We start from the raw sequence: 12,787 nt of genomic DNA on the forward strand, positions 1-12,787 counted from the left end.
CACTTGAGGGAAACTGTCAGACATGATCTTTTATTGGTATAAGTACTACAACAATTTAATGATAAAAATTAGAGCAATAAATGTGATAATTGCTCGCTATCAAAATTAATTTTCTGTTATTTAATCAGAATGCCAAATATTCTCTGGTTCCAGCTTCTCCAATGCGAGGGTTTGCTGTTGTTTTTTGTTTTAACTGTAAACAAAATATCTTTGGACTCCGGATTGAAGAAGTCATCTTGAAGTGGTCATGGTTGGAACTTCTTCACAGTTTTCTGACATTTTATAAACTAAACCACCATTCCAATTATCTAAAAATAACTGACAGATCATTTGCTCGTAAAAACAACCACTAGTTGTAGCCATTAGTGGTAGTGAGATATGAGAGTCCTGATGGAGGCAGCAGGGATCATAAGGGGGAAAAGGCTGGGGACGGCCATCTGGTTTAGATGTTTCATGAAATGTGAGAATAACTCGACTGTGAACAAAAATGCTTTACCTGAACCAGTATGACTGGAGTTAAATGAGGTAATACTGGATTAGTTTTCAATGCCTGTCTGGTCAAGTGAATGAAAACACAATAAACAACAGAGTTATGTCTAATTTACTGCCACGTTTCTAAAGCAGAAGTCCAATAAGTTGTAAAACACACATCAAGAAACAAACTCTTTTGTGCAAAATGTGCACTTATGAAATAAAAGACAGTCTGGGTTCAGAGGAAGGGTCTGTGCTGAGAGGTATTTGCTTCACAGCAGGACCACTACCACATATTTGTGGGTGGACTGAATGCTCAACGAAAGGGCTCAGAATCCATCAAGATTAGCAGAAACATGCAACCATACGATCCCTGGCCTCTCACTGCTGGCTGCGTGAATATGTAATATAGGAGGATATATAAATCATTTTGTGAATCGTTACAGATGGTGAATAGGTGAGAGCTGGAAAAACATTTACATTGGCTGCAAGAACCCAAGTGCTTCAAAGCTTCATGGAAACAGTGGTAGAAAAAAAGTGCAGTGCTTACTGAAACCAATCACTCCAGGAACTCTGCATGCCCTGTCCCCCTTTACTGTTTTAGTAGTAATATTTTCCTAAATCAGGCAGCAAAACTGAAACTGAACTCTAGTGCTGCTGAGCATAAGGGTAACTACAGTTTTAGAAATGTTTCCAACACTTTAGACTGGTGGCTCCTATTAAGTGCACTACAGCACACAAGGAAAACCATCAACAGGAGTAAATCTGCTGCCCAGAAGATTGTATCATGTCACCATGGTTACCGCTGTGTAAACCCACCTCTGTATTGTGCTGTGATCTAGGGTCAGTTCTGGTTGCACTAGCTTCATTAGCTCAAACATATTTATGAAACAAATCGCCTCAATGTGGTTCAGCACTGAAATGCATTCTTGTGCAAAGATTAACTAAGTTTTATAATACACTGAGCAGCCCCTTTATTAGGTACACCTGTAGAATTATATGCAATTCAATGCAATATTTCCACCTTATTTCTGTGTTTATGAAGCTCTAAATGTTTTAGTTATTGGTGAAATTGTCAACATGTATAAATTATATGCTTATTATTGAGGTCATAGTTAAAGGTAGTGTTGTACTGGACTGCATCCTGTTGGTTAACTGGATACTAGGATAATCTGGTTGGGTTGGTTCCTGTTGTATTTCACCAAATTATGGATCAGTGAAAACCTGAAGTGGTTAAAACTAATGAAAAAAAGAAAGATACTGTGAAACTCCTCTTTGGGGGTGGTTGTGGCTCAGGAGGAATAGCAAGTCATCTACTAATCAGAAGATTAGTGGTTTGAGTCCCGGCTTGTCCAGTCCACATGTCGAAGTGTCCTTGCGCAAGACACTGACCCCGAGTTGCTCCCGGTGATACACCGGTGTGTGTGCGCTTGGGAGTGCGAATAGGTGAATGGCCAAATAGTGTGAAAGCGCTTTGAATGTGCTGCAATGCATAGAAAAGCGCTGTACAAGTATAAAACCATTTGCCATCTTTGCTCTCTTTTCAAACATTGTAGTAGTCAGTGGTTTATGCATGTCAAAGCCATGCTGAGAGAGACGGAGAGATTCCACATCAACCGTGACAAACTTTCACAGGCCTTGCCATTTCTAAAACATGCCACTGTACATTAGAACTAGTGATACCTTTACTTGATACCATTATGGTGAGTCATTCTTGCAGACAGAGTGCATTCTGTTCTGTTGATGGTGGAATAAAACAGCAGAAAAAAACTGCACTGCTTAGACAGGTTATTTCCTCTGTGCCATCACATCAGAGTCTAGTCCTGTCTCTTGGTTTGGAGCCTAATGCTAACTGAGCCCCTGTCTTTTCCTACAGCTCTCCCTGGTTGTTGTTTCACTGAGCAGTCTTCCAATAAAACCATGAGGGTCTTCCTCCTGCTTTGCCTACTGGCGGTTGGCAACGCCAAACCCTACCAGCCAATCAACATCATGGACTTCATGAAAAACTATGACATCATGATGGCTGATTCAGATGACGATGACGATGACGACGACGATTATGATGATGATGAGAACTGTCCAGCCGGTTGCCGTTGCTCACCAAAAGTGGTGCAGTGCTCCGACCTGGGTCAGAACATACTCAGTTGGAATACATCTGCATCCATGTGCTACTATATATAAGCTGTGTGTTGAAAATTTTTAATGCAATCACACTACGTGATGCTAAGTCACATACCTAAATCTGGTGTTCTTATATTTTTCTTCTTGACAACGAATCAAAAGACAAAGAAACCAACAATGTATTAGTCCAACTCTTGATACTTTGAGACCCTAGAGTCTGTAGATTTAACATTATTTACTGCAACATTAGGACCTAAGGCAATGAAAAAATCTTGGGCGTAACTGCCACAGTTGTAGGTGCAGTACAACAGTATCCCATGGCTTTGTTTCTGAAACATCATGTATGGTCTTGCATGTTCTCCTGTATCAGAAAATCACTGAGCTATTATTATTTGAGAACTGGGATGGCAGAGTTTAAGTCTGAAGTCCAACAATGTATTATATGCAACATGTATGGGCTCTGATTTTCATTAGTTTTAGTCCAAGTCTGGATCTTAATCAGGCATTTGTGTTTCTGCCAACAGGTCTGATTTCTGTTCCTGAGAAGATTCCTGAAGACACTATAATGATAGACCTCCAAAACAATGACATCACTGACATCAAGGAGGACGACTTTAAAGGCCTCCACAAGCTTTATGTAAGAGAAGCCTTCAGAACTAGTTTACCCTGAACATGTGTAATAATGAACACAACCCCTTTTTTGTTAACACGTTTAAACAAACCTATAGTAAACATCAAGCATGTCTAAAGTTAAAGGCTATTCATGGCTTGTGCGCCTGCATGTCTGCTAAGATCAAGTGGCATAATTTTCGTCATCTTCCCAGGTCCACGAGGGTCCATGTAGACTCTGTGCAGGACAATCGTGTACAGGCCAAAAGTTTATGTTCGCATGGACAGTACACATAGCAAAAGCTCTGACTGCGCATGTGCTTCAGTGCTCAGAAACCATCGGTGGACGCGGACAGAAGGCAGGCCCTCGATTTGAAGTATAGGAATGCTTGCGTGCCCCTTGTCCATGTCTGCATACGCAAGAGGGTATGCACAAGGCATATTTGTGCATTTAGACAGGCAAAGAATGAAATTAATCCAACAGATGAAAACAAACTAGACGAGCAAATACTTTCCAGTCACATGTACTACATGCAACTGAAACGGTCCTGATGCAAGAACTGTTATATAACATTTCGAGTATCTATTTCATGGAATCCACTAATCTAAACAAAATATTTAGAAAAGTCAGTCTTTCCCCTGCATATTAAGGCTGACAAATTCAATACCATTCCATTTTTCTTGTTGACCACCAAGAAAATCAGTCGCACACCACTTGGCTAGTTGAAGATGGGACCTACTACCTCGAGCTTTAACAAGACCTGCATGTAAAATAGCTTCTTTACAACTTTGTTGCTAATAACACGAGGAGTCTACAGTCATGCTAGTGGCTCTGTGAGGCTGTGTTTAGGCACAGTAAGCTAATAATTAAAAAAAAAAAAAAAACAAAGTAAAGCTGAGGCTGCATTAGTTTTGCATGTAATCGGTCTCAACATTTCTAATTATATTTGCTGATCTGGTAAATGTTCTTGTCCAAAGCAGTGTTTAAATGAAATACATTTCAAACCACAGCAGATCAGGGATAAGCCTTCAAGAATAATTGCTTCAATGCTCAGTTTCAACGAGACAAAAAAAAACGAGTGCTCCACTGTGTCATCAACATTCTGCCTCCAGCAATGCATGGGAAACAAATCCGTATGTGCATCACTGTATTGGTGCCTGTCTTTTGAAATGAAACAAAAGCAGTCTCTGCAATGTGTAAAAATAATTTTTTACATTCTATAAATTAATTGTTAATGAACTGGCAAGTTTTATGTGAGTAAAAGACAATAGTCATGGCCCTGATGTGGCTAAAAATTAACACTAGACCTCAGCTCTCAAAAACACAAATCTATATTTACATCCTCCAGTTCTTCTACTGCACAGGTGTTCATACTTTCAGAGCATGACAACAGCTCCAGACTTCCTACTACAGCAATAACATGTGTAGATTTTGTCCATTCATCTTCATCCTACAAGTTGACAATACCATCTTGTAGCTCTTAAGATTCTTTAAGTTACCAGATAAGAACAAACAACCCACTAATTTCAGCCAAATGTTGCCTGGAGCCTTATGACATGACAGGCCGTCTGTATGAATATCACAGCTGACAAGTAGGAGTGGGTTTGTCTTTGATCTAGTTATTGTTTTCCCAGCTGCAAATAACCCACATCGAGGTATAAACTCTGTACTGTGTCACAGCAGACAATGAAAACAATCTGCAGCTACAGCTCTGTACTATGGCCCAGACATTGCTGGAAGTTCTGTGGCTGAATCAGCACCAAGTTGAGTATCGTTTATATCCAACTGATTTTCAATTGTGCTCCCTGATTCCAGTTTTAATTACAGCTTATTTATCTTACAAAAAAAGAAATGAAAATATGTTCTAACCAAAAAACAAAACCATAAATACAAGGCATGTTGTGATTCTTTTAGATGAAAGTGTCAAATAAAACCATACATATTCTTAATCTTGTCTTACAGAAGTTGAATTTAGAATGTTAGACAAAAAAAATTCTTGAAATATTTGCAGCAAAACTTGAAAAAAAGCTTGAATCTAATAAGCTTTTCTAGTTTTCACTCACATCAGGGCCTGTTTCTGATCAACAACAAGATTTCTAAGATTCATCCCAGGGCTTTCAGAAACATGAACAATCTCAAACTGCTGTACCTCTCCTACAACCTACTGACTGAGATCCCTGCAAACCTGCCTCCCAACGTCATTGAGCTCCGCTTCCATGAAAACATGATCAGCAAAATCCAGAAGGATGCATTCAAAGGGCTGAGGAAACTCCACGTGCTAGGTATGAGTTTCAGCTTCTTGTATCAGATTATGAATAACACACATTCTCTCAAAGACAGGTGTTACAGCACCAGTCCTTTCAGCCCAAATAATGCAACAGGCATTCAACCAGAGCAAAGTAAAGAATACACCGTTACAATGTAGTATTTGTTTTGAATGGTAAACTGCAGATTTGGAGCAGTTAAATATTCAGACCCACACCACACAACAGGTTGTTTACCACTGCTTTGCTAAATGATCCATATGACCATTTATTCATTTGAGTATTTTCTGATCTGCCACCTCCATGACTGAGTTTTGGTTTAGGTTTAGGCAAATAATGGCTTAAAGCTGGGGAAATATGGTAGTGACGGTTAAACAACCATTAAGATTTCCAGTGTCTTCCAGACACTTTGCCTAGTTGGACATAGAGTAAGGAAGCTAAATCTACTTGGTTATACTAAATAAAATATCACAATCATGGGTATATCATATTTAAAGGAACATTAACCTTGTGGCGTCAAAGTCAGCCATTTTGCAAACCATTAACCTAGACCTCTTTCCAAACAAGTTTTGGCAATGTATGACAAACTCACATAGCATTCCTTTTTTGTCTATGAAACAATAGTGACCGGTTCCCATAACCATGAGAGGTCCACATGATCCCTTCTGAATCCATATACACAGTATGAGCCAGTCTGCATGACAGAAATTTAATCTAGTCTTGTCTTTAAGGGCCTGTATGAAGAACACGCCAACAACTATATCAAGTGTACATGTTTGAGAATGTGTCCACATACACGTAGCATGTGGATTCAATAGTTTTATCCTGCAGTTTCCTCTAATTAATTATTGATTAAAAGGACTAAAAATCTGGTAATTTACGCGATTAAAACAATTAAATAATTTTTAAAAATAAAGTAAAAAAGTGAGACGACTAAGGTCTTGATAAATTATTTTATAGAAGAATAATATGCAGACAAAGTCGACCAATCTCTAAGAGCAAGTGATAAAAACATAATTACAACAAATAATAATGCACGTGATGTATGTTCTCTACCATAATCAAGAGATATCATGGATCAATAACAGATATTTTATGCTTGTCCAAACAGAGCTGGGCGCCAACCCTCTGTCCAACAGCGGGATTGAGCTAAGAGCTTTTAACGGCTTGTCGACCCTGTACGTCGGTATGGCAGAGGCCAAACTGACTGCTGTACCAAAAGGTAGACTCACCTCATGTTATGCTGATTTAACAAAATGAAAGGTAACTTGTGTATCCTCCAGTCAGCCATCTCAAGTCTTACTACACTGGACCACAACTGTAGAAGTAAATGAGGCATAAACACTGCTAATGTCTGATAATATGACACTTTAAGTGGTTTGTTTCCAAATAATTATTGAAAAAGAGTCACGAACTAAAGGAGGCTTGGTATAGCCTTTTCATTGGTCATGTTTGGTATGTTTTATTTCTCCCAGACCTTCCAACCTCCATCACAGAGTTGAGCCTGGATTACAACAAGATCTCGAAGGTGGAAGTAGAAGATTTCATCAGATATAAAAACCTGCAGAGGTGAAAAAAACAGATGAATTTTGTCCTAGAAAGTGACATTTGTAAAGACATTTTGCAGTAAGCTGAGCTTTGGTGCAGGTCGTGATGCAGAAACTAGATACTCATCTCTAGAATGTTGTACATATATGTTAATGTGATTTGTTAGCAAATATTTCCTATCACATTATGTGCATCATTTAAGATCTCTGGTAATTTTAAACAAAAACCTACGCTTAAGATGTTTTTAGCTCTATTACACTGCAGCGGCTTTGTCTTCTTTATGTGCAAGTTAAAAATAAGTGAAAATATAACAATGTTTATCAATCTGATGTGTAAAACTTTTTTAATCACTTCATTTCTGCTGCCTCTTATTCATAAGTAGTGATTCTTGTTAAATACCTTTGCAGACTAGGACTTGGTTTTAACCAGATCAAGTTTGTAGAAAACGGCAGCTTTATCAGCACCCCAAGCATCCGTGAGATCCACCTGGACAACAATCGCCTGAAAAAGGTCCCTCCGGGCCTCAACTCCCTACGCTATCTCCAGGTGAAATACAGACGCTGTAGGAAATCTAGCACCTTGATCACTATCAGCAGACTGTAGTACAAGTCACAAAACAGATCAGGGTTTAGTGGATAGTAGAGTTAGGGTGATTCAAAAACTCAATCGCAACCATTGGGAGGGTGGGGCGAGCAGCAAACAAGGATTTTCCCAAATCTCATAGTGTAGCTCAAGTAGATGCTGAGTGGTAGAACGTCACCAGAAACAGTTCATTCAAACAGTTCCTTTTCAGCAGTCTCAGAAAGTGCATACACTGCTGGGCCTCTGTGATGTTGACAGACCAGGTGAAGTTATCGGCGATATGGGTGCCAAGAAATTTTAAATTCTGAACCTTCTCCACAAGCTCTCCATTTATAAGTAATGGGAGGGGATCCTGCAGTGTGCTTCTTGAAATCTGTAAACAGTTCTTTGGTTTTCTTAGTGTTCAATGTCAGTTGTTAAGGTTGTTAGAATAAATAATTCGATCATTTAAGCCATCTCAGATGCATCAATTTCCTTCAATTCAGCAACCTGGAATTATAAGATACCAAACTTTCCAAACTGTGCACTATTCCAGCCTTTCTTTCCTGGTCTAAGGGTTGTGATTCTGGGTTTCCAAAGCAGTAAAGCAGCATTAGAACAAATTCCCAATCACAATTGGTTTACTGACGAAGCAGAAAAAATAACCTGATTATAAAATAAATCCTCTTTGTTTTCAGGTAATTTTCCTCCATGGCAACAAAATCAGCAGCGTGGGAATCAATGACTTCTGTCCCATCAGTCACAGTGCCAAGAAGAACCTGTACACAGCCATCAGTCTGTATGCTAACCCTGTTAAATACTGGGACATCCAGCCAGCCACCTTTCGCTGTGTGGCTGGACGGCGGGGTCTTCAGCTCGGAAACTTCAGAAAGAAGTAGAAAGCCAGAACTGAGAGCTCTAGACAGCTCTGAAACTGTCAACATCCTCTTTCTCTTTACAGTATAACGAATGAGTTGGAAATGATTCTGATAGATTAAAAAAAAAGATGAAACCTCACTCCTGAAGTGTTAGCAGTTCAGGAAATGAAAGAAAACATTGCATTAATGTATATTAGACCCTACAGTACAAGTTGAATGATCCTACTATTGACACACCTAAAGTTCTCGGTAAGAGGAGAAAAGCAAAATCTATTTTGGATGTTCATCAGCTATATGTAGTATACGGGGGGGCATGTAATGACATAAACAGCTGCTATGAATTTCAACAGAAGAGCCCTGCTTAGCTTTGTGAAGTATCATCTGTAAGGTGATCCTTTACCTTTTGTCTCTCAACTTTTGCAGGACTAAAGCGCCTCCCTCTGGTAATTTTTTGAGCAAAACCACTAAGCAACTTGACTTGACTAAACTTGACTTTAGTTCTTCCCCTTTTAGCTTAAAAACTAAAGCTTTTCCCTCTTGTGTCATTTTCTTACATAGCCTATTATACTTGCATATTTTGTCAGCTGAGACATGATTATAATAAAAACTTGAGGCCACAGAAGTAACATAACGGTTGCCTTAAAAAAATACTTTCACCTAAACTAAAACAATTTCCTCCCAGCAGAAGTCTGTATAGCCAATGAATGATGCTGGCATTACTTAGTGCAATAACTCATGCTGAAGCCCCATGTTTGTCTTTATGTTGATGTTCTATATTATCTCACTACTACTCTGTATTGTCTTTATTTAGAAGTTAAAAGCTTCATGTCAAACTGGATTCTACATTGTCCTTGATGCAAATTTGTCCTCTGCAGGGCTGGGGATGGACTGATTATCAGTAACTATTCTAAAATTCATCCTATAAGTCACTTTGTTGTAATTAACTACAGGAACCAAGTGAACTACAGTTAATATTGAAATTATCAGCAGGTCATGTAATTCCCAAACCTGAAGGTTCCTGTTTCCTCCAATGTTCTTTCCTCTGAAATGGTGCTATATTTATTTACTATATCTTTACTTTTCCTCAAAATGAAAGTGGTTTTAACATTTGACAAGTTATCAGTTTTATTATTTAATCTTTGTCATATTCCCTCTCAAAACAGTTTTAGCCTAATTAATTTGACGACTTGTAGACTGATTTTCAAAGGTTACAAATGACTGTGCCCAAAAATATTGCATGAATTAATTTTATAATGGAAAAACTGTGTTTAAATAAAGTTAAATCTCACACCAAACCAAGTCATATGTGGAGTGCATTCTTAAAAGGGCTGCAACTAACAACTTTTGATTATTCAACATTTAAGTTGTTTAGTCTGTAAAAGGGACAGCATAGCCTGTGATAGTCTGGCGACCTGACCAGGGTGGACCCCACCTCTCGCCCAGTGTCGGCTGGGATTGGCTCCAGTGCCCCCACGACCCTGTTCAGGAATAAGCGGTATAGATAATGGATGGATAGTCTGTAAAATGTCAGAAAATAGTAAAAGCTTTCCATCAACAGTTCTCAAGGCAAAAGCTGGCATCTTAATTTTTCTGATCAACGTTTAAAACACTGTATTTTCATAAACAGAAAAAAAATGCAAAAAAACATCATATTGGAGCAGCTAGAAACAACAAATGCATATTTTGCTTGAGAAATTACTTCCCATCCATCCATTATCTATACCGCACACACTCACTCCTATGGGCAATTTAGAGACACCAATCAACCTAACCTGTATGTCTTTAGACTGTGGAAGGAAGCCAGGGTACCCGGAGAGAACCCATGCAGGCACAGGGAGAACATGCAAACACTGCACAGTAAGGTACAGGGTTAGTGCGGGTTCAAACCCAGAACCTACTTGCTGTGAGGCGACAGCGCTAACCACCATGCTGCTGTGCTTCCTGATAAATAACTTAAATATAACAATTAATATCCATCCATTCATACAAATGTTTTGGCTAATAAATTAGTAAAGTAAAGATAATAAGTGATCAGTTAAGACAAAAGTGTGCTTTTTTTTTTTTTACTCTCACTCCAGCTACATTTCATCACTGGGACCAGCATTGTGTTCCCTGGCTATTTTGTTTTCCACCAGCAGATGACAGTGCACAGTAAGGAGTTACAGGCAGCTGTTGAAGGGTCAGTGGAGACATATCTAGAACAATGAACAACCAGACAGCCACTGGTTCAGATTTCAAAGCAAAAGTGTTGAGAAATCTTGTCTTTCTGGGAAACTGCCCCTATATTCTGCAGGTAACAGGGCAATAAAGGGACCATATTGATTCAATTTTGCGGTGTTTTTTTCTATGCTTCTTCTAAAGTGAGGAACTCTCTAGTAACCTGTGTCCTACTTATTACAGTTCAAGATCACCACATTAGAGGAAACGTGTCTAAAATACAAACTTACTGGATAGTAAAAAATATTTTTTGCAGCTTAACTGAGGTAAAAAGGATGTGAATCCTTTGGAATAACCAAGTTTTCTGCATTGACTGCTCATAAAATGTGATCTGATCTTCATCCAAGTCACAAAACAAAAACTTCACAGTTGGTGTGCAGTTGCTTTTTTACGCCACACAAAGAGCTTTGTGATCTTCCACAACAATTTAACCTCACCAGTACACAAAATATTTTCCCAGTAGCTTTGTGAAGTGCCAAGGTGTGCAGTGATGTTTCTGGGCGAGCAGCATCTATCTCTGTGGTGTCCTGCAGTGGACATTATGCACCATGATTAGCATGTGGCAGATTCATAAACAAAGATGTTAACCAGCTCCACTGATTCCTTCAAGCTTTTTGTTGTTACTCTTCTTCTGCACCTCACTGAGCATTCTCTGCTGGCACCCAGTTCTACAGAGAGCAGCCAGAGTAGTAAATTATGTCCACTTATAACTGTAGATTGAGGAAAATCTCAACTCCCTGAGATCACTTTGTAACAACAGTCAGATTTTATGCAAATGATTCTTGATCATAAGTCTTCTACGATCTCTTTTTCCAAAACATGGTTAACATTAACAGTTTCTTGGGAACAGCAAACTCAAAATGGCATTTTAAGTTATAAACTAGCCCTAACCACACCTTCAATCTGGTTTCATCGATTCAACTCCAGGCTCACTAACTCCTTACTCCATCTAGCTTTTGTTGATGTCATTAGCCGAATGAGTTCGTTTTTATAACCTATACTGTGAATGTTTGAATGTCATATTCAGTATGGACACAAACAATACAAAAATGTGTATGTTATTAGTTAAAACAGATTGTGTTTAGTCATTATTCTTACTTAAATGAGGATCTGACCATATTTTAAAACATTTTTTAGATAAATGCAGGTAATTAGAGAGGGTTCACTTATTTTTTTCTTGCCAAGGCAGAAAAACAAACATAAGGTGTTTCATAAAGTAACACGCAGGGGAAATTTATATATACAATAATTCAGTTCAATCATGACAGAGAAATCCTTTGTCTTGTTTGATTTTACACGCTTCGTACCACCTTTAAAGCACAGTGAGAGACTTGCAGAGACTTTACATGAAGCTCAATACTACTTTTATGTCTGCACTGTAAATATCAATCTAGAGCCCACAGTTGGTTAGCTTAGCTGAACACAAAACCTGTCCAGAGGTAACAAAATCCACCAACCTACTCCTATTTTTGTATGGATTAAACAAACAAGACAAAATTTGTTGATTAATGAGATTTAGATGTGCTGGTTCATGGGAAGAAGCAAATAGGCATATTCCCAAAATGTCTTACTTCTTTAAAGGATTAAGTAAAACAATCCCAAATTGACAGACGTACTAGCTTTTTTTCCAGACTTTTCTTCAACCAACAATTATGTCTCCAACATCTCTTGCTACTTTAGCAACTGGATCAGGACTAGGTTTAAAGTAGGGTTGCTAAAAACTGATGATTGACTAATAATTGTTTAAAAAAAAAAGCATTAAGAGAAATCATGATGCAGCATAGTCTGAAATGTTTTCTGTGTTTTCCGTGTTTTCCAGGGACACAGTAGGTGTTGAATATTGAATTTACTTAAAATAACAAACAAAGCACCCATCACCTGCAGCTCCTCATCCAAGCTGCGTCCCACTGCTAGAAACAAGCTTGATTAAAAACACTGAACCAAAGTAGTAAAGCTAAGACCAAAACAATGAGCAGAGAGGCAGTAAAACACTCCATAAAAATGAGCAGAACTACAGGCTGATAATTCCCTGTGGAGTCATCACTATAAGTTATATAAGGTATCACAACTTGTATAAAGCTACTCTACTTAAAGTCTTTTCAGCCCAGAGGTCTAGT

The 12,787-nt window shown here is 38.5% G+C and overlaps 2 protein-coding genes across 2 annotated transcripts in view; one reads left to right on the forward strand and one right to left on the reverse strand.

The window, feature by feature from the left end:
* Positions 1-12,787, reverse strand: part of cenpp (centromere protein P) — a 52,498-nt gene that overhangs the window by 529 nt on the left and 39,182 nt on the right. The window lies entirely within an intron of this gene.
* On the forward strand, positions 2,311-8,474 carry aspn (asporin (LRR class 1)). The gene is made up of 7 exons (XM_020611197.1): positions 2,311-2,599; positions 3,117-3,229; positions 5,271-5,484; positions 6,578-6,688; positions 6,942-7,035; positions 7,422-7,560; positions 8,274-8,474. Exons 1-7 carry the CDS (start codon positions 2,317-2,319, stop codon positions 8,472-8,474), a joined length of 1,155 nt encoding a protein of 384 aa, XP_020466853.1. The 5' UTR covers positions 2,311-2,316.

The sequence above is a fragment of the Monopterus albus genome, unplaced genomic scaffold (assembly GCF_001952655.1).
Source record: "Monopterus albus unplaced genomic scaffold, M_albus_1.0 scaffold110.1, whole genome shotgun sequence".
NCBI lineage: Eukaryota > Metazoa > Chordata > Actinopteri > Synbranchiformes > Synbranchidae > Monopterus > Monopterus albus.